The sequence below is a fragment of the Pezoporus wallicus genome, unplaced genomic scaffold, assembly GCF_028554395.1.
Source record: "Pezoporus wallicus isolate ANWC-B61680 ecotype Strahan unplaced genomic scaffold, APGP_CSIRO_Pwel_v1 contig_7162, whole genome shotgun sequence".
Taxonomy (NCBI): domain Eukaryota; kingdom Metazoa; phylum Chordata; class Aves; order Psittaciformes; family Psittacidae; genus Pezoporus; species Pezoporus wallicus.
This window is the reverse complement of record NW_026641997.1, coordinates 513,746-535,737: the sequence shown is the minus strand read 5'-3', so window position 1 is coordinate 535,737 and position 21,992 is coordinate 513,746. Positions and strand designations below refer to the sequence as shown.

At 39.6% G+C, this 21,992-nt stretch overlaps 1 protein-coding gene across 2 annotated transcripts; it reads right to left on the bottom strand.

Annotated features, from left to right (window-relative positions):
* Nucleotides 1-15,227: 15,227 nt before the first annotated feature.
* LOC130608519 (cryptic protein-like) lies at nucleotides 15,228-19,903 on the bottom strand. Of its 2 annotated transcripts, XM_057426470.1 has the most exons (6): nucleotides 19,671-19,903; nucleotides 19,026-19,075; nucleotides 18,742-18,918; nucleotides 17,737-17,851; nucleotides 17,523-17,632; nucleotides 15,228-15,448 (listed from the first exon to the last, which is right to left on the bottom strand). In XM_057426470.1, exons 1-6 carry the CDS (start codon nucleotides 19,691-19,693, stop codon nucleotides 15,324-15,326), a joined length of 600 nt encoding a protein of 199 aa, XP_057282453.1. In that variant the 5' UTR covers nucleotides 19,694-19,903; the 3' UTR covers nucleotides 15,228-15,323. The 2 variants fall into 2 exon arrangements, with proteins under 2 accessions (XP_057282453.1, XP_057282454.1); XM_057426471.1 differs by lacking the exon at nucleotides 19,026-19,075.
* Between the last annotated feature and the right edge of the window lie 2,089 nt (nucleotides 19,904-21,992).

The following is a 21,992-nucleotide window of genomic DNA, read 5'->3' as shown; positions in this document are numbered from 1 at the left end:
GATTCTATTTTACCAGGAATGTAAAGTTTTCAAGCATCTTAAATTGCATCAGGCTGAATTTTACCCACTGGATCTGCTAGATACACAGATGCTTTCCCATGGAAGTGTAATTAGCCTGGCTCCTTGCACTGCAGGGGGGAATTCTGCTACAAAAGAAGGAAAAGGTTTCTGGTGTCACCTGCTCTCAGCATTTCCATGTGTTTGAAGCCACCTTGAAGTCCACATCAAATAAAGTAGACCTCTATAAGGACATGTCCAGAAAGGTTTGTATGATGATGTGTTGATATGTTTGCCTATAAATTTAGCTTGGATGTTTTTTTTTCTTAATATGGCACTGGAGTTAGGAACTCAATTGCTGTAGACACCCTCAGGCATCAGTAAAATAAATCCAGGGAAAAGGTTTTTGATCCTCTGTTAAAATCAGCCAATGCAGAGCATACTCAACTGCACATGCTGTTTGATCTGGGGTGGGAGCTGTTCTATCCCATAAAAACCATGGAGACAGAACAGTTTCTCAGTGGGGTAATGCAGTCTTCTGCTTCTTGTAGCATTATATTTCCTTTCTAGCAAAAATTTAGGTGCTTCAGTTAGATAAATAGGATGAAATGGAGCTGTTGGAGATTTCAGACTTGCTGCTAGAAAATTAATGATGGTCCACAGAGTCTTTCCTATCGGTATTAATTTCCATAGGGTAGTGCCAAGGAAAGTGATAGGGAAGTACAGAGTTAAGGCAGCATGTTAATTGCATGGATTTTTATCTTCTTTTAATACTGATCATAACTTAAGTCTACAACTGTTTTGCACCTGAGGCAAATGCTACACTCCAGTTTCCAAGATCATCTTTAAATGAATTTGAACAACTTTACTTGGGATGAAGGTAAGGTAAGAAGAAGGATGATTAAGGTCCCTGTACATCCCTGTTTGCTTTTAAAAGTAAAATTCTGTGGTCAGAGCCTCTGTGTAAGTACCCGACAAGTGCTATAGCTTTACCGCTGCTGAACCCCAGTTTTAACTAAAACTCAACCTACTAACGAGCATAAATGTACTTAGATGTACTCACTTTCCTTCCACCAGCATATCAGAGGGAAGGGATGTGTCTGCATTACATCTCAGGGCACCTCTGTGCTACCCAACAGTCCCTTACAAGAGCCAGATAACTGAACTGAGAAGCAGACTGTGTTTTGCTGCCTCTTGGCTCCTGTTAAGTATCAGTTAGCATTAAAAAGATAGCCCAGACTTTATTCTGGCTAGCCTGAGATTTAGGGGAACATGAATGTGAGATCTGAGGGCCTATTCTGCTTCTTGTGTGTGCTTCCTGATTTTAACTCTTGTACTCAATCCAGTAATGAAAAGTAATGTCGGATGTGAAAGGTTGTCACCAACATGTTTCTTGTAAACATTGAGATACAAACTGACTATTAGCTCTTAGAAGCTGCCATTATAAAAGTCTCTGACTAAAACAATCCTCAGTGAGCAAAGATTGCTAGCAAGATTACAAAGTACCAAGTACGTGTTAAGTAAAATTCAAGTCATGGCAGATTAAGATCACATATTTACGAGAGAGCAGGGAGTGGCCTGGGCCATTACATAGCAGTGGACATTGGCATCCCAAGCACTGCAAAAGCTCTGCTCATTTGTTTGCAAGACGTGCTCTGTGAATAGCTTGGAGACAAAAATCTGCCAGCTGCGAAACAGCCAAACTCAAAGGAGAGATGAAAGCGAATAGAAATATTTTCTTGTTCATTTTCCTTTTCATTAGTGCATATAAGTAATGCAAATTAGCATAGATGATAAAGAGTGTTAAGTGTGAGTGCGATGGCAAATTAGACCACTTAGACCACTTCCTAAGTATGTATTTAAATGACTGATACTATGTACTAAGAGTTAAAACTTTTGTCCATAGTTGTTGGAAGACCGCAGTAACTTGGAATTAAATGAATACACAGTAGTCAAATGAAAAAAGGAAATGATATGTTGCTGTTGGCTAAGAATATTTTTCTGAACTGAAGCAGAATAAATTCTTTGCTTTCCTGTTGTGTAGACATAGCTTGATGGCAAAATTTTAAAATGCTTAATATCTTAAATATATCAATCAAATTCATCTAAGGAACCATTATATCCCTCGGAAGTATGAAAAGAACCTTCACAAACTGTATTATCCCATATATTCAACTTGAAGTCAAAAGTTCTTCAGTGTAAGTCTGACCTATGCTAAAGTTGTTCTGGAGTTGAATTCTCCAGAAAATAATCTTAGCAGGAATTTAAAATCTCTCTTTGCAGGAAATTTTGTGAGCTTGAATAGGCTTCAGGAAATTCTTCAAAACCATGTCAGTGTGTGTGGGTGTTCTCAAAGCACATCTCTCTACTTGTTTGAGCTCTGCTCCCCGGATTTTCATCTTGTCTTCCTTCCTATTCACTGTGGAACAGAAGTGTTAGTGGAGAGACATGGGTGGCGTCACTAAATGCCCTGCTCCTAGCCTGTATTTGTTTTCCTCTTGTGATGCAACTCTGTAGCTGATCACCTTCCTGACTGCATAGTAAAGTGTTGGAAGGATGAAGCACACAGTTCAGATATGAGCTTCAGAAAGCCACAGGGATGTGGGGCAAGAATACCTTTGACAGAAGAGACCAAACTGCTGTTTATTAACCTAGCTAAAAATCTGGATGTACCCCATCCCTGACGAACACAACTGGCAAACTGGTAACAGTGCAGGAGGAAAAGGCTGAGGTACTCCACAACTTTTTGTCTCAGTCTTCACTGGTTTCTCTTCCCACATTTCTTGAGTGGATGGACCCTAAGTCAGGGACTTGGACACAAAGTCCCTCCCACTGTAAGAAAAGATCAGGTTCATGACAACCTGAGGAACCTGAACATACACAATGATGCGATCCATCCCAGTGTCCTGAGGGAATTGGCTGCTGTAGCTGCCAAGCCACTCTCCATCATATGCAAAAAGTCATGGCAGTCACATGAAGTCCCTGATGACTGGAAAAGGGAAACACTGCACCCATTTTTAGAAAGGGTAGAAAGACAAACCCTGGGAACTACTGACCTTTTAGCCTCAGCTCTGTGCCTCTGAAGATCATGGAGCAGATCCTCCTAGAAGCTATGCTAAGGCACGTGAAGGACAGGGAGGTGATCTGAGGCAGCCAGCACAGCTTCACCTGAAGCAAGTCCAACTTAGTGGCCTTCTATGAAGGAATGACTGCATCAGTGGACATGGAAAGAGCTATGGATGTCATCTATCTGGACTTCTGTAAGGTCTTTTACACAGTCCGCCACAAAATCCCTCTCTCTATTGGAGGGACTTGGATTTGGTGGGTGAACTGTTCAGTGGATAAGGAATTGGCTGGATGGCCACAAGTAGAGAGTACTGGTGAATGGCTCAGTATCTGGATGGAGATCAGTGATGAGTGGTGTCCCTCAGGGGCTGGTATTGAGACCAGTACTGTTTAATATCTTCATCAATGAGGCTGAGATCAAGTGCACCCTCAGCATAATTGCAAGTGACAGCAAGCTGAGTGGTGCAGTTGACATGCCACCTATAGGGACCTAGACAAGCTTGAGAAGTAAGCCTCTGTGAACCTCATGAGGTTCTGCAAGGCCTCGTGAAGGGCCTTGTACCTTGGCTGGGGCAACCCCTGCTATCAATATGTGATTGAGATATTGATATAATATAAGGGTTGAGAGGAGCCCTGAGGAGAAGGACTTGGACTTACTCGTGGATGAAAAACTGTCGATGTGTGCTTGTGGCCCAGAAGGCCAACTTTATCCTGGGCTGCATCAAAAGGATTGTGGCCAGCAGGTCAAAGGAGGTGATTCTGCCCCTCTGCTCTGATACGCTGAGGCCTCACCAGGAATGCTTTGTCCAGCTCTGGAGACCTTATACTGGAAAGACCTGTTGGACCAGGTCCAGAAGTGGGCCACCAAAAATGACCAGAGGACGGAAAACCTCACCTATGAAGATAAGCTGAGAGAGTTGGGGTTGTTTAGCCTGGAGAAGAGAAAGTTCCAGGTAGATCTTATTGTGGCCTTTATGTACTTAAAGGGGGCTTATAAGAAATATGGGGGCAGAACTTTTAGTAGGGCCTGTAGCAATAAGACAAGGGTTTTTAATCTAACAGAAACTAGATTCAGACTAGATACAAGGAAAAAAACTTTTATGATGAGGATGGTGAAGCACTGGCACAGATTTCCCAGAGGGGCGGTATGTGCCCTATCCCTGGAAACATCCAAAGTCAGGCTGGATGGGGTTCTGACCTAGTTGAAGACGTCCCTGACCATTGCAGGGGGGTTGGACTAGGTGACTTTTAAGCATGTCTTACAACCCAAACCATTCTATGATTCTGTGATTCTATTATTCTATGATTCCAGCTGATAATGGAGGGTAAAGACAATCTTCTTCTGTCAGGCTTGCAGATTAATTAATAACTTCATTAAATGAAGCAGCAAAATTGTAAACTTCAAGGAAAAAGATTATTCATGTCTGAAACAAGATATACAAGCTGCAGGAGGCAATATACTTTTTGCTTTCCATCTATGTTTAGAAATTGTTTGTCTTGAAGGGAAGACTGTTCTTGTCAGTGTTATGTCCTTCTCATTTCTGATCACGACAACACAGTACCCGCTGGGCTTTACCTCTCAGCAAAGATGTTTCTGCTCTGCTTCATGTTCAGAGCAAGTCTTTCTTTTAATCCCCTTTCTCTAGTTGTCGCTATAGACCAACTGCTCAATATTTGTTGCTATTATATTGTACATATACACACAAATCTACCATACCATCTACTCTGTTTTCAAACTGAGACACAACTCATGTAGATATTCTTGGGGCCTTGGGGCTGGCAGCCAGAACACACTTTCACGAGTCATGAGTGCTTTAGCACCTCTGAAAAACAAAAGCCACATAGACAAAAGAGACAGTTGACGCAGAGAGTGCAAAAACTCCCTCTTATGTGCCAGTGTTAAGGTAACTGTGGAAAACAGTAGCCCTATAAAAGAAATAGGCCTGAAATAGTAACCTCCTTCAATATAATATAAGCCCCATGAAATCAGTACCGATGGTTCCTCTGATCCTGGCAAGAAGGCTGCCAGCACTGAGAATGCAGCCTGAATCCCTTGTAACTCCCCCATTTGACTTCATATTCATGATCTTGTGTAGGCAGTTGAGAGACATGTGTGATCCTCATCACAAAAATAGACCTTGACGTTGTTCATCCTTTGCGGGTGTCTTCCAGTAGTCCTGATGCTATTTCTAAATTAATTTTTGAAGACTTTAATGGAGTTGACCCTTATTTTTCCTCCTTATTTTCAAGAGCATTGAGTCTTTTGGGGGAATTTGGCTGGAGGTACCTTTCTTTCACACTGGTGAACTGCTTTTGTGCTCTTGGAAAGCAGCTGCTCCTATGTGACTACTTCCTTTTCTGTCATAGTTTCCCCATTAGATGGTGCTGAAGTTATCTATTAACAACTATGTGATGCTGGGTCCTCGAGCTGTTCCTCCAAGTAGCTGCACCAGGTGACTGCATGGGCTAAAGCAAAACATGGAAGGTTATATGAAATGTGCAAAACTAATGATTCCTTCTTCACGTCATACATGCAATATACCCTGTGACTTCACATCTGTCCCTGTGATATATTGCTATGTGTTTTTTATACACCTCAGCATTTTTGAATTTCACTAACCAGAAGGAGGAGATGTTCTAGGATTCAGTTTATCATGCACTGTGGAAAACTGGTCTCTCCTTTCCAGACCCATCTTCTGGAATTAATTTCCAGGCTTGTGGTAGATGTACAACCAGTTACTCTGGAGAAATTTGGGTTAATTTTTTAACCAGGTAATTGCAAAAGCTGTTAAAAAGCTTTACTAGTCATGGATTCGTGGCTGTTCTTCCTGTCTGAATCACAAGTGCTGGTGGAGAATAGAAAGGTGACCTGTAAGCTAGTCTAGGATGAAGCCCAGAGTGTTCAATCAAAATGAAACACTAACTGCTATCTGTAAAATCATCTGTTGCAATTATCAGCCATAGCTGAAAAATCCTTTCCTGTTATGTTATATTTCTGTTAGTGAGATTAAGGGTGGGAAGTAGCATTTACCAGGCTTTGAAGTACTCCTGCATTTCTTCTTTCCTAGATTGCTCCTTAGACCTGCCATTAAAGGAAAAGTTACTCAAATTTCTTGTTTGATCAACTAGCTATCACAGCTGGTCTTTTCCTACCTTTTCTTCAGGCTGTTCATGAAACTCAGCTCCCTCGGCTCTTCTTGGTGTCTTTTGTTTACAGAAGGGGGAGAAATAGTATTTCAGATCTTTTGAGTTTAAGCTGTAGTAAAGGGCGGGATCTGTGGCCCATGATGCTCCACAGATCCATGAGTGCTTGTCTGCTCCATGTGTCACCCAGAAGTGTTTTGGACAGAAAACATTTTTATAGTTTGAAAGTGAAGATGTGTTGACTATGCTGTGTGGAAATAAAGGGGTATCACTTGCAGTATGTGTATGGGTTGCAGGTAGATTTTGACAAGGAGGGAACAAATAGGTAGCAAGACAGTATTATATCAATAGATGGAAGACTCTTGGCAAAAGAGATACAGACCTGTGGCTTTTCAGTGCCTTTTGCTTAATTGCAGAACAGAGGTGGAGTTAGTCTAGCTGTACCTGTAAGGATTTTGTACGAATGGGGAAAATGGGCATCCTGCATAGTTTTTCTTCAAGTCATTGAAAGAAGGTAGCTCATTGTCCAGAGCAGCATACAATTTTTCCTGACCTTAATGTTTCTGTGATTTAGCTTATTAAAGTACCAGCCTCATTTTAGTCTTAACTCCTGAGAACGTTACCACAGGCAGAGCTGTTTCCCACAGCTTTTTCTTAAGGTTAAAGCACCCTTTAGTTTGCCTGGCAGCATTTCTCATCAGTATTCAGGAGAAGAGTTATACTGTAAAGGAGAACAGGCAGCATATACCACAGTACCGGTTTCAATGTATTTTGAATTATTGAAGAAATATTTTTATTGTAGCTAAGATAATCACATATGCAGAATAATCAAGGTCAGTGCATGAGACTGTTAAGGAAAAACAATAAATGCAGCAGATAACTAATTTATCTCTTGGGAATGTTATTTCATGCACTGACACGTTTTCCTCTTTAGCATCAATCTATATGGCTGAGTTCTGTGAAGTGCTTTAATTAACCTAGCATCATGTACTTATTTACAGTGCCCCCAAGTGATACTATCAAAATACAATAGCCTATTTCCTACCTCCACTCTGTAAAATGCTCAAAGATTTGAATATTGGTTCTGAAGTAGTGATTTTTGAAATCAAATATTTTCAAGCCTATTTTATATGTGTACCTTGGGACGCTGTCAAACTGTAATTGCCAGCAGCAAGGGAATGCATATACTCTTGAAAAGTAACAAGTCCCTGTTACTTCTTTTCATCTGGCGATCTGATAAAACTCCTTTAAATTAGTATTCAGCACCTCAGAATCCCTGCACACAGGGCTGGTATAATTTGTCTTTCTGACACACTTAACCCAGCAAGTGGGTTCCTTGGTCTCTTTGATAGAACAGTGAGATTAAAGGTAATTATTTCACTTTCTGTAAGTCTTCACACAGTAATACAAGAATCACTCCTCATCCTACAGTAGCTAGGATCACACTTGTTCACTCACTGCAAGTTTGATTTAACACAAGTGGAATGGTGATATGAAAACCACTTGAAAAAATAGTATGCTATCGCCCATACCTTTAGTTTTGTGATAGTGTTTATGTAATTGTATGGTCCTTTCAGCAGCCTAATATTTTATTTCTCTTAGTTGCCTAGGAAAAACTGTCTCTTATTGATTCTACAGTAAATGTAAGAACTGCTTTTGCTGAGTGCCAACACTATGCTCGCGTTTAGTACAAACAGAGGTATATGGTTTGTAGCCAAAGTAAGAGATAACAGCAGCTTCACCTTTTGAAAATTACTTTAAAAAAACTGACACGTTGCACTCAAATACTTGCTGTGGTTTCCTTTGAGTACATTAAGTTTTGTCAGTAGTGTGACGCTCAGGAAGTCATTCATTAGTGCTCTATCCAGTCTTACACTTGTATCTGACTGCAGAGTTAAAAGTCAGTGATACTAACTTCTAATGATGCCATCTCCTGGTGAGTGGTGCCTGTACTGGTGGTGTGATCTAGGACCAGTACAGAGAAGATGGAAAATAAACAGCAAAACCAACAAGGTTAATAAAACATGACTGAAGGAGTGTAAGCACACTAAGGGTTTTGCCTTGGAGTATGGAGTCTGACTCTAGTGCGACATATACTTTATTAACTGCCAGAAAATAATCCATCAGTTTTTGTCCGTTGCTGAGGGCAGTTCTTTCTTCTGGCATAACAATGCCTGGCACAGCAAAATCTCAATCTTGGCCAAGGCTTGTAAGTGCTCTACTAGTAAGATTTCTGTGTTTGAACACAATGATGATGCTTGCAATTCACGTTCATGGCTTTTAATGTTATTGTTTGCAACAAGTCAGTGCACAGATTGCTAATAATGTCTCATTCACTCCATTTCTTTGGGTTTTCTTTTTCTTCACTTGTAGCACCTTCAGTGATTGAGGCATCAAAGCTTGCTCCACAATTGCCTTCATTTACTGGGCACATGTGTACACATACCAGCATGCATGCAAGACTGCCAGGTCATTGGCTTGATAGACTTAATAAGCAGCCTCTCTGCAAATACTGGATGAATGTTAATTTTTAACACTGGTAATGAATGGTGTCCTTGTCTCCTGGAGAGAGGTATACTGGTTGCACTCAGACATATCTGCGTAAAACAATTAAAATGGTTCTGTTAGTTCAACAAAGTAATGGGACTACATATTTTCCCATGTGCCCATGACAGGGATCTGGTTATTCTTACATTCACAGTGAACAGAACTTGCTATGCTTTCCACCATAGTGTATATTTTCATGCCTTAAATTATGCCTTTTTTTTTTTTTCCTGGAACTTCTACAAATTTCAATATCCTTTACAATGTTAAAATGACGAAATGGCATGTAACATTCCATTGATGGTGTCATTACTGCCAAATGCATAATTATATATTACTTTTATCCCCATGAGATGTTGTACATTGTAATGGGAATTCATAAGCAGCCAATTAGCATTTAGTTCTTTCCATCATCTCTGCATTCCAGGTTACTGCATTCTTTTGAAAGTAAGACCTGCATTCTTTCTACCTACCTAGGCTATTAGCATTAAAGCAGTGATTATGTAACCAGTTTTGGCTCATCTAATTGTGGGGCCCCCTTCACCTTCACCTGCATGTCTCTGCCAGTTTTGGCTCATCTAATTGTGAGGCCCCCTTCACCTTCACCTGCATGTCTCTGCCAGTTTTGGCTCATCTAATTGTGGGGCCCCCTTCACCTTCACCTGCATGTCTCTGCCACATCCCTGCGTTAGTAAAGATGGTCTAGCTAGGAAAAAAGATCAGAAAAGAAAATTTTGGATGGATAAGTTAGTTGGGCCTGGCTGACAGAATGGCTGTGCCTGATACCAGTACAAGGGAGACACACACCTTTGTGGTCTTGTTATCACTTCAAACTACTTGAGAAAGTCTGCACCTGGAATTTGCCTTTGCTACGTAGTTTTGCCTGCACAGATGATTCCTTGATGTAGCTGTTGAACTGGAGGTTGACCTATGTATATTTTAGCTCTCATTACTGTCGAACTTTTCCAGGTTTTGTTGTTTGGTTTTTTTTTTTTTTTGTTAGCATCACTCACAACAGGCATATAACTAAGAAGAAGTGCTCATAAAAGAACACAGCATAGGAATGTACTGAATTGGCTTTAGTTGCATATTATTGCACTGCTGGAGGTGCTATACTCCACTGTATTTCTGCATGTCTTTTTTTTTCCACTGGCTTGCTACTCATGTATCTATACAGACAGAACTGAGCTATAACCTCTGTGAAGAACAGTGGAAGGGAGAAACAGAGGAGGGAACACGCTCCTATATGTCTTCTGTCCTCTGAAGACTGATATCAAAAGCAATAGGATATTTCCAGTTGTGTTATCAATATGCATCATAAATGTTATTTACTAAATTAGCAAACCATCACCAGCATAGGAGACAGGAAAACAGAGGTCAGTTAATTTTCAGCATCACATGGTCTTCATATCTACCTTCAAAGCTAAAGACAATGTTTATTGACACTATTTTCCATCTGGGATTTCCTTCTTGTACAAGAAGGTGATGCTGCATTACACAGGTTTGAGGCAAAGGAGCATAATGTTGTGACTGAAGGAACAAAGCTGATGTATAAACCATTGGACTTGACAAATTTGTTAATCTTCCTTCTTTCTTTTTTTTAAACTTTTTGATTCAAGAAACAGTTTTCCGAAGAGTTCAGGCACAAAGTCAGGTGGAAATGATCATTGACACATATTCTCTTTGGCCCTGACTGTTTGTTCTGTTTAAAGATGCTTATGCAAAGATTGTCTGTCCAGCACTATACCACTTCTGCATCTTTAATTAAATTTTTCATGGTACTCCTTTCTATACTTTTTGGAAAGATGTAAGATTGGTCACACAAAACCAAGAAGCATAACTTTCCCTACAAAACTGTCTAGAATTTGACTAGATAATTTCTGTCGGTACAGGAGACAGAACTCTCTGTTTCATTCTATATATGAGATTTCTTTTGAATTAAAACCTTTTGAAATGCTTTATGAGTAGGATGAGTCACATAAAGTTTTCTGTGCAGATACAAGAATCATAAAGAGGAGAAGGTGCAAAAATATGCTGCTGGTAAGAGATGCAGGATATTATGTGCCATACCCATAAAAGAAGTTAATATTTGGGAATATTGTGCTATCTGATGACAGAAAACTGTATATATGGGTTGAAAATGTCCCCCATAGTCCTTACAGGCCCAGTCTTGTGACTAGGGGACTCGTAGGTTATATGTCTATTTCTGCTCACAAGTCTCTGTGCCTAGAGAAAGACGACCAGATATGCCCCAGATAACATGCGAAGCCCAGAGAATGAGAACTTCTGAGACCATGGATTCAGGAGGTTCAGCAAGGACAGTGTGCCTTCTCTAACTAGTAGGACTATAACGGTGATGCCTCTCTGGCTGTTTATTTTTGAGCTTTTACCAGTGCTTCTTTTCTGGTGGAACATTCCCAGCATTTTATCTGTACATTTTCATATGAATAATATCTGAAATGAAGCCTCACTGGCTGGCTTATACATTGTAGTTTTGTAAAGATGTTGTTTGGCTGCAGCAGATGAAGACAGCTGCTAATGAATACTACTGCTGTGCTAGGATGGACCTGAAGACAAATGCAAGGCCCAACATGCGTAAGGCATCTGGTTTTATACCTGTGGCATAAGGTAGCTTCATGCCCTTAAGAAGAAGTCACCCTCACAGCAGCAGCAGCCAAGTGCAAAGTCAGTCAACCAAATGTGGAGGGAATTGCATGTTTTAATGTCTTGTCTGACCAAGAACGTGCTTTGCAATCACAAGGAGTGCTCATGATGCTTAGGTAATTTTGCAGAGCACAAGTATACAGCTGCTTGGCTGTTAAATCTCCCATGCTTATACATGACTCTCCTGTAAAAAGGTGAGACAGACAGTGAATTACAGGGGATGATTGCAGGGTGACTAGATAAGCCTCCACAAGACATAAACCTACTTGCAATTCACATGGCTGCTCTATACATGAGCTAGTCTGCTGTAATGTATCAGCCTTACAATAAAAGGAAGCCAAATACATAAAAGTTGTTAAATATTTGCTTTGGCACATGGAACTGGTGGGTATAATGATCCAGACACACAGCCTCCTGACACACCATTAGACCACCAAAGTCAATGAAGGACACAATAAAATGTGTGTGGGTAGACCTTAGCAATCTTAAATATGCCAATTAAAAAAAAAAAAACAAAACAAAACCAAACCTCAGGATAAACAAGTGTGGGAAATTACTTCAGTTACTGTTTTGGCTGGGTGGGAAAAAGGCGGCTTTTTTTCACTAGGTGAGGGAAGGCTATTGGCACCTATGGGCACAATTAACACTTCTCAGGAGCAACAAAAATTCATCTCTCCTTACTAGGAATAAAGTCACCTTGAGAGATAACCATCAGATACTCAAAGTACCACATGAGTGACACTTTCTCGGCATCTGGTGCCTGCAAGTTAGTTTTTCAAATTTGTATGAGGAAACCTTGCTGCACTATATGGCCTTTATGCAAAACCAATTGCTTCCTTCAAATGGACAGCATGTTCAAGAGCAGCATCTCTCTGTGGACCTGGGCCAGGCTGTGGAACTCCAACTCTGGGGGCCCTTGGTCACAAAGGAGACAGCCCCCACTGCCACATTTCTCCCCCCAGCCTGGGGTCCTTATCAGCAGCATGCCCCAAAGGAGTGGTGGAGGCTGCAGTGATTGCAGGGGCAAAGCTGTGGAGACCAGTTGAGCTGCTCCATTTGCTTTAGTTTTGGAGTCAACTGTGAGGAGCAAAAGATCTAACGGCTCTGGGGCCTGTGAAGCATTTGATAAATATTTCTCTTTGAGGGTTTTCTCCCTGTCCAAACGTGGCTGCATGTAGAGATGGCACATGCATAAACTTGTGGCAACAGATGTCTGTTTTGCTGGGATATGCCATGTTTGACAGAGTGGCCCATGAGTTAGCAGGAGGCTGGAGAGCAAGCATTGCTGTTTGCTTACAAACAAACCTTAGCAAAGTACCGCTAATTGCAGTGTTAGAAGGTTGGCCAGGCCTACATGGTAGCAAGGGAGAAAAATTATGCTTTCCTTTATCTGTTATTGCAAACAACTGGAGACAGATAAAAGTGGAGACAGTTTTAACCTAAGCAAAGACTGTGACTGTGTGCTTCCTTCGTTCCTCGGTGCTGTTTTCCTCCTCCCTAGTTATATTTTAATTTGTAGATGGGATTATGCATGGGACAACTTCTGAATGATTTTACTTTTTTCTCCCTCTTCTTCTTTTCTTTAACTAAAGGAGACGCATATTTCTTCTCAAACTCAACTCCGGTGGATGCCTTTGCTTCAGAGGTGTGCAAGGACAACAGGGTCTGTGCTCTGTTCTGCCTACTCAGGGCAACTTCCAGTGCCGTGACACAAAGACCAGACAGACATCTTTCACAACTAGCTGTCACTGAGGGTATGTTTTGTCAGAGTATGATAGATGTAAAACAGTCCTGAAGCTGTAATTTTAAGATTTTACAGTAACACAGAATGCATAAGATAGATAGAGGCAGAAAAGGAACTGATATCGCTATAACAAACCCCTTCTATCATTTCTTCTAAGTACACAGGAGAAAATTTACAGAGTGAGTGATGATTTACATTGACTAATTAGAATCAGCATGCCAAGTTCCCCATGCAATGCTTTGAAATTGTAGAAAATGTACCTTCCACCTTCTAATTAGATGCCTTGGACTGATGTTTTGGTATAGCAGGAAAATGTTGCTTTGCTAGACCTTTCAATTGCTCTAATTCTTCAAATCATACATGACTCCATCAGGGTGACTCTTGCAGGCACATAAGCTCATCTACATAAAGAGTTATTCCAGATAAGCTTTCTCTGATTAAATCTGCTGTGGATGTTATTGCAACAGAAATAGCTGTTCCGTTGTAAAACGTGTATCAGATCACTCCTTCCTTTTGTTAATTGCAATCTTTTATGGCTCTGTATGTTTTCTGTAGGGATGAAAAATAAGTATTACTTCAGATATAGTTTTACTGTACTGTATGCTTTCCACATATCTTGCTGCTTTCCTTCGAAAAGTAAAGCCTATTTGAAGCACATTACAAGCTGTATTGCCTACAGACTTCTCAGGTATTCTTTAAGGCAAGCCAAGATGTTTTCACAACGGCACTCCTGCAATTTCAACATCTGATAAATAAAGGCATGACAATTTTCCTCCAGCTGTTCTCTTTGATATTTAATTGTCCTAAACTGGTACTTCCTTTTCAAAGTCTGGGGAAACACAGGCATATGGGTACAGATGAGTTTGTGAGAAGTAACGAGAAAAGGAACTTTTCTGGCCTACTGCATTTCATGTGAAGAGTGAGAAACCTTAGTTTTTCCACTCATATCTAGGATGTGTAAAGGAACAGCCTGAATCTTTCGCAATATTTAACTTGAATATGTTTTTACACAATGACTCCCTATAAAACTCTTCTACTGAATAGTCATAGATTCAAAGGCAGCCACAATATTATGTCATTTATTGGTGATACATCTTTGTCTGCTTCTTAACTGGATTGATGTCTTGGTTTGTGGCACGAAAGAATAAAGAAATCTTAAGAATCAAATATATTGAACTTTTTAAAGTTGTTGAGGATTTTATACATCAATGACTTCTTTTAAGCACACAAAATTATAAATGCTATTGTTTCTACATGGTAGCTCCACATCCAGAGAATGAAGATATATTTTATGCTTCTCTTTGCTTTTTTTTAATCAAACCATGTTTCGGTTGTTTTATAAACTTGCATTACAAATGCACTTACACATTCCAATTTTTTTTTATTCTACAGCCTAGAAATATATATGAACAGTATATAAATCAAGACAAGTTTCCTCTAGAAAAAGTTTCAAGAGGCTGCTCTTTGCTGTCCTTTTAAAAATAAAAGATCTCATATTTCTAGGATGTAAAATAAAATAAACCCCAAAAAGACAAATAAGTATCAGCTATGTGTTCTTAAGAAACATGCTTCCTGCCTAAGACTGTGCATATGTACAATTTAGCTATAATAAATAATAAAGTCTGAAAAGCTACACAACTTTTAGAGTTCTTCTGTATAGTAGGGTTTGAAATATATCTACCCTTAAAAACCTCCTTATCTCTTCAAATTTCAGATTGGTCATTCTACCCTACTCTTTACTTACCGTTTTGTTACATAATCCGATACAATGACAAATGGTAGATGCAAATTTTCAATTTTAAATAAAGCCAAACATAAAAGCTCTTCATAAATGAAATCAGCTTTATTTGCTAAAGTTGTACTGTGTACAAAGGAAATTACTATAATTTACAATACTTAAGTACAGAACATTGAAATTTTTTTTGCTTCCTCTGGAAGGAAAGTATCTTAGAATTAAAGAATTGTTAGAATCAGACATTGATAGTAGCAATAAAAATATAATAATAAATACTTAATATTTATATAATCTGTTATAATAATCCAAGCATTTCAGCATTAACTAGTACGTCATAATCTTCCTCCAATATGTAAGTAGAAGTCTCTTTTGTAGCTCACTGAAGAAAAAAGTATGACTCATCGTGAGGGTATTTCCCTTTGTCTATTTTCACAACTGCCAACAGCAGAGCTCCAGGACGATGGTGAGCAGGCAAGCAAGTGCAAACACTGTTTGCTGTATTCTTAGCCCATTAGAAAATTGGCTGGTAATGTCTTCATTTTCTGATTTCAGTTCTAAAAAAAATAATATATATATATATATCTCAAGATAATAAAATAGTCAACGATCAAACTAGGTAAATTTTAAAACATGAGGATTTTCAACATACTTTGAAAGTCCTTTGACATCTCACAGGTACTTAAGTTAAAGGTATCAGCTGTTAAAGCCAATCAAAGAGGCTATTCTCAAGGGAGAGATGTGAATAGATGTCCCATCAATGATTGTTTGAGGAGCAACTGATAGCACTTATCAGCTCTTGCAGGCATTAATCTGAGAATAATCAAAAGTAAATACCAAGCAAAAGCAGGAGCAAGATCTTCACAAGAGGTATGTGCTCAAGCCTGCATGCAGCCTTTTAACCTTTCTTTTAAGAAGAGGAGCAAGATTTATTAGCACAAGCAGAAAGCCTCATCCACATGCACGTGAAAGCCACTGAGATCCTGGTCAGAGGATTAACAGAAAACTCTTCACTGCCACCTTTATTGAGTATGTTAAGCTGCGATCAAGGGTAGTAAGAAGTAGAGTGCTTTTACTAGCATGGCAAGGCCTGTTAGGTCTTTTTGCTCTATAATGGGAAACAACAGTGCTGATTCGAAGGTAAACACGCAAGGAGCCTGAGCATTTAACTCTTCTGAAGAGTTTAACCTGCAAGTTGGGTGCCACACATAATTAGTCAATACAAAATACTTCAAGGCAAAAGTGGTTTTGACAGTGGCTTTTTGTTGTGGTTTTGTTTGTTTGGTTTGTTTTGCTTTGGTTTAGTTTTGCGGTTGCAAAGACAGGAATGTCACCTTTCCTTTGCATTTCACTTTGAATTTGTGGGCTTATCACACACTAGGACGTATCCAGGGGACTAAGAGGCTCAAGTTTTGAAATCTATATTTACTTCTGGGTTGATGGTATAACTCAGGAGTCATAACTTGATCAAACTTCTACTCAGACAGGAATCTGGTCAGGAAAAAGGAAGTGGATAGTTCCTTCAGGTGGAAATGAATCTTGAAGCTACTTAGGTCTGTCCCTGCTAACTAGTGACGTCGGCAGAACTGAAGGAAAGTATATTACAGCGTGGGATTGAGACATCACGGATGGACAAGGTCCAGCCAAGGCCAGGTTGGATGGGGCTTTGAGCAACGTGGTCTAGTGGAAAGAACTGCCCATGTCAGGGGGGTTGGAACTAGATGGTCTTTAAGGTCCCTTCCAACCCAAAACCATTCTATGAAGAGCGAGAATATTTTGCACTCAATTTACCACTGAAAAGTAATGTAATGTAAATCTACTATATGTCATCTCAAAGTATTGAACATAGTCTAGATCTCAGTAGCCTGTTTTCAACGGAAAAGCACCTGCAAAGCAATATTTAAGTTACTATACTAGCTGATACTGTGTTTTCAAAAGTACTCATACTTTTATAAAGGAATTTTCGCAAGCTGATATATAAAGACTTAAAGTAATAGGCTTTTGAGGAGATTGGGTATTACTGTTTTACATTGATATGGATTATGGCTACACATTTTCTGTGAAGTGTGCTCAGTCTTAGAACTCTGTATAAGATTTTGAAGATTAAGACAAAGATCTTTATTCAAGCTCAGGCTAGTTTTCTGACATTTATGTGTTAAATAGCTTATGCAAGCACATGCAAATTTTCAGTACTTGTTTCTCTAGTGTGACACTGTTTTCTACTTCTACCACACCAGCTTACACTGCTGTTCTTTCTCTTTTCTCTTTCATCTAAGAAACTTTTTTGTGTGTTTAGATGTAATTTAATTGTACAAATTCTCCTGGTTTAGTGGGAAGTCTCAGACATTTTTAGGTTTTGCAGAACAGAGAAAGTATTCATCTCTGTAATTTTCATTTAAAATTGGAGGAGTTTCGTACTGCACAATTATAAAGATCAGATCTTGAAGTGTTTCTGTGATTTTCTATACAGGCAAAACCAGTATAATTTACTGTCTTACTGATGGATTCTCCGAAACAAAGCAGACCACTGCAGAAATCTAAATAGAGCACATACAGCATCCTCTGAGTATCCCACCTTTCTAGATCTGCTATCCACAGGATAAAAATGGTTGGTTTAATGTTGTTTCTTACCACAGTTACCGTGCATTATTTCTGAGAGACAGTTCAGAGTACCATATCCGCAACGACACAGCCAACAGCCCTTCAGCACCCAGGTGCCATGGGCAATGCTGCCACAGTTGCTGTCAAGAATAAGGGAGACATTTGGTATATCCCTGATCCCACCACAGAAAATAGCCATTCAGAGCAGCTCTCTCACTCTTTCTAGTTTTGGTCTGTTTTTTACCTTTGCCGCTCATCGTGTTCACAGTATCTGCCAGTGAAATGCTTTTGGCAGGCACAGAAAGCCCCTAGGATACAGGTCCCTCCGTTTTGGCAGCAATGTCTATTCAGTTTTTTACCTGCAAGACAAAATTACAGAGCCTACCAAGCATCCTGGGGATTCCGAACCTCCCCTTTTCGTCACTTGGTCTCTCTCAGGTCTCTCCAGCTGCCAAAGGATCTTAAGGATATGTAGTTTTATTGTCTTTAGAGACAATAAAATTATCTGCCTGTTAGGAGTGTTTGTTCAGTTAAACCCAGTTTGTTTAGTTAAGGATTAGAAGCAAACTACTAGGGATTACAGGATGGTCAAGAAGCAATGCCTGGCAAGTCCTGTAGTAGCAGCAACATATACTGAAGCTAAATATTTCACTTTGACAGAGGCAGGTTTCAGTCACTGTAACAAAAGGGACATTGTCACAGGGAAGTGGTGCTTATGTTTGAAGAAAAGAAGCTTTGTTATTGGAAGAGTTGCTCAGTTTTGAGAGAGGAAAGCTTCCTTATGCCTTTCTCAGACTTCTGGAATTGAGTACCAAGCTAGAACTTGATATATGTGGAAGGAAACAAGTCTGTTCTTGTTTCTTTTCTTTTAGTACTGTTGCTTTCTGACAGCTCAATTTTTTTTTTATTTTTATTTTTTAAAATTAAACTCTTTTTGGTCATGAAATACGGTGAATTTTAAAAAATGGACATAATTTTACAAACACCTTTGCGAATCCAAGGGACCAACCCTTTCTTAATTCCTAATAATTTTTCCTCTTTTCCATTACCACATTTTCTAGGTAAGAGATCCCAGTTCTACCTAAAATTGTTATCATCATTTTCTAAGTGGCTACAGGAATGATTTAAATGAGCAGCCACAGAAAACCAAAGGGCTGGAATCTTCCCGGACAACAGTCAAGGCATTACTGCTATAAAGTATTTTAATAAGCCATTCTGTGGCGTTATTTAAAGAAATAATGTTACCTACTCTCTGTAATCCCAGTAAAAGGTACCACTGCCAGGGAATTTTGCTCCTTTCTGCTCTCATAACTCTGATTCATGTCACTGAAAGAATTTATAGTAGTCCCTTCGTTCTTGGGCTGCTGCTTTTCTGCTGTGGCATTGAGACTTTTCACATTTTCTTCAAGTTCTTCTTTTTCACAGCCTTGAAAAGGAGTATAAGATATGGAAGAGAAAAGTAGCTTGTAAGGAAGCAATGCATACTGTAAATGTACACAGGGAGGGGTGGGGAAAACATGAAGTTTTCCTTACCTTTTCCCAAATGGACAGCCTGCCAGACCAGAGTCACAGTGAAAAGAATTCTACAAAAACAAAACAAATCAAACAAAAACAAACAAACAAACAAACAAAAAAAACCAACAAAACCCCAAAACCAAATAGCTGAAATAAATTTGTGCTAATAAGGCACAAACACCAAAACGAAGCTTGGGTGAGCAGGGCTGGGTGGGAGAAGATTTTTCAAAGCTTTATCAACCATTGATAATATAGACTATACATATTTTATGCCATCAGTAATTCGGCAATTCAAGTTAACATATTAAAAATACCTAAACTTGAAAAGGTGGCTGGGAGGGGATTGGGAGTGTGAGAGAGGGGAGACGGACGGGCAGAGAACACGATCATACAGCTTAATCTTACTTCGAGAAAGCTACAGATTCCATACATTTGCTGATTGACAAGCAGTCAAAAATGTCTCTTTATGTACGTTTCTTTAACACAATACGTTCCCAGCAGTTACAAAAAAGCAGCAAAGGCAAGAGGAAACCAATTCACCCGCAGTTCCAGGTACATTTGTTCCTTTGAGCTTCCTACCCTGATTATCAGCAAAAAAAAGCACTGCTAAAGGGAAAAACAGCCTTGGCTAGAGAAGGTCCCTGGCAGCTCAGGCAGCCTTACCTAACATGATTTCCCCAGTACATCTTTCTTCAGCCTGAAACACCCGTTAAAGATCCTCCAGGAAAGCTTGAGAAGTAAGAGGTCCAAAGCCCCTCACTGAAGGCTGTTGCATGCAGCAGTCCTCACACCATGCACGGCAACGAGAAGGAGCGTGGATGAAATTTTTCTCTTTCCTTCCAGTTTACAACAACGTCGAAGAGACATAGTTTCCAGTTGCACAGTTTGCTGACCCCTCACTGGCCGACAGGGACCATCTTTCCGACCTGGGACTCCCTGGCCGGCTCCCGATTTACATGCATGGCTGAAGGGTGGAGCAAAGCGGGGGGTCGTACTGCTGGCGGGGGACACTTAAGGGCCCATGACCACAAAAAAGCCCAAGCCAGAAAGATTTTAACTCCATTTCTTAACCTAAAAAAAACCTTGTTATCATCACTTACAGGGTGGGAAAGAAAATACTGCTCTGCAGAACTGCAAAAGGTATATAATAAACTGCAGCAGGTATATAACAAAGGTTAAAACCCTTCAACCCTACTTATATGCTTTGTTTCTGCTAAGATTTTCCACAGGGGTCTCTATGAAGTTGTGCCACTTTGCAGCACCGACACTCCTTAGAGCCTGCATTAGAGATTTCTGCCAAAAGTATTACAGAAAGCAGCATAAGGTTCTTGACAGAAGATTGTTGTCTCTCAAGAGCTGTTAATAGTCCTGAAATTCCTTTTGAGACTTATTTACTATTATTAAGATCAGACCCATTAGTGAAGCATTCCTAGCCTGAGCCCATGCAATATCAGCAGATAGCTAGATTTAATTTACCACCTATGCTGGAATGGCCTAGAGCAACTCACAACTTTACTTTGGCTCAGCAACATCAGCAAAAATTGATAAAAAAGCAGCTCTGGGCAGTCTTTTTTCAAATGGCTCTACCTGTACCTGGGGGTCCACATTGCCTCTACCTAAGCTGCAACAGGAAACTGCAGCAATACAGCTTTGTTTTGTTTTGTTTGGGTGGGGGGAGCATGCGGAAGAGTCATGCTTTCACTATGCTAGTGCAAAGCAAGCTAGTACAAGTTGCATCTTGGCTAGATATACGATCACATCAGACATATGGGTCAGATCTTCACTAAAGAAATGGCTCTACTGGCTAAAGACATTGTCATCTGTTGTTTGTAACTCTGTGGCTGACAGTTGTCAGCTTTGTCCCATCTAAACTAACGGTTTGGAAACTACGATCCCTGTTATCCAATCTGGATAGCTTAATTTACAGAATACTGTCCAAATTAATTCAACCTGCTTGACACTGTGGCAGATGGAAAGTGTTCTGAGGACATGTTCTTTCATGTCTCGTGTGTGGACATTGATCTCTAACAAAAGCATAGAAGTTTATGGCTGGAGATTTGAAACGGCTCTTTCTGTTGCAGGTAATGTTTGCAGGGAGTGCTCTGCTGGACTACATCAGTCCTAGTGGATAAGGCATTCCCAGTGCTGCTACAGCTATTGACTACAATTGATCTATCTATCTCAGATGTTTTCTTGTAGATGTAGACTAACTCCTTTAGTTTCATGATAATTTGTTTCATGTTTGTTACTTATTTAAACTGATTTAGATTAATCTATACTTGTTCCAGAAGTGTACTGAAGAACCTTGGTTTTTGGAACTGAGAGTCTGTCATCTACGTTTGTATGAAAGTCAGCTAAATTAACACTAGAAGAACTTATACACTAATACTTGTAGGTAAAGTCTTTAGTAGAAAGAACGTTACAATAAAAATCACAACATCTTAATCCAGGAAGAGATTTTGTTTTTCATATTTTAAAAAGCAACGATTTTGAAGAGGCAGATTGCTTTCTGCTATCTGCTTCTACCTGCTGTGATTCACAAGAACTTGTAAGCTAAGGTTTAGGTAGTTGCTTAAAACCTATCATATGTGTTCAGTACTGTTGTGACAATAGATGATATTCTGAATTAGAATTGTAAATTGTTTCACAAAAATGAAAGAGATGTCATTTTTGCATATATTTACAAAACATGTATGTTTGTTTAATCAACATATGAAAATGTTTACTTGTAGAACATACAATTCTAACTGCTCTTGCTTTCAGTAGCTGCATAACAGGGTTGGTATTTTGAATTTGAAAAGAACAGCTGCAGTTACATTTATTTGCTGTTTTTTGTTATTATATTAGGAAAAAAAATCAATTTGGCTTGAAGTTACAACATTCAGATGCTGAAATGCTGCCATTTAGCATCTTGTCAGTTTTTCCCCTTCTACAGATTGAAGGCAGAAAAAATAAACAGAAAAGTTGACGCAGGAACATCATACT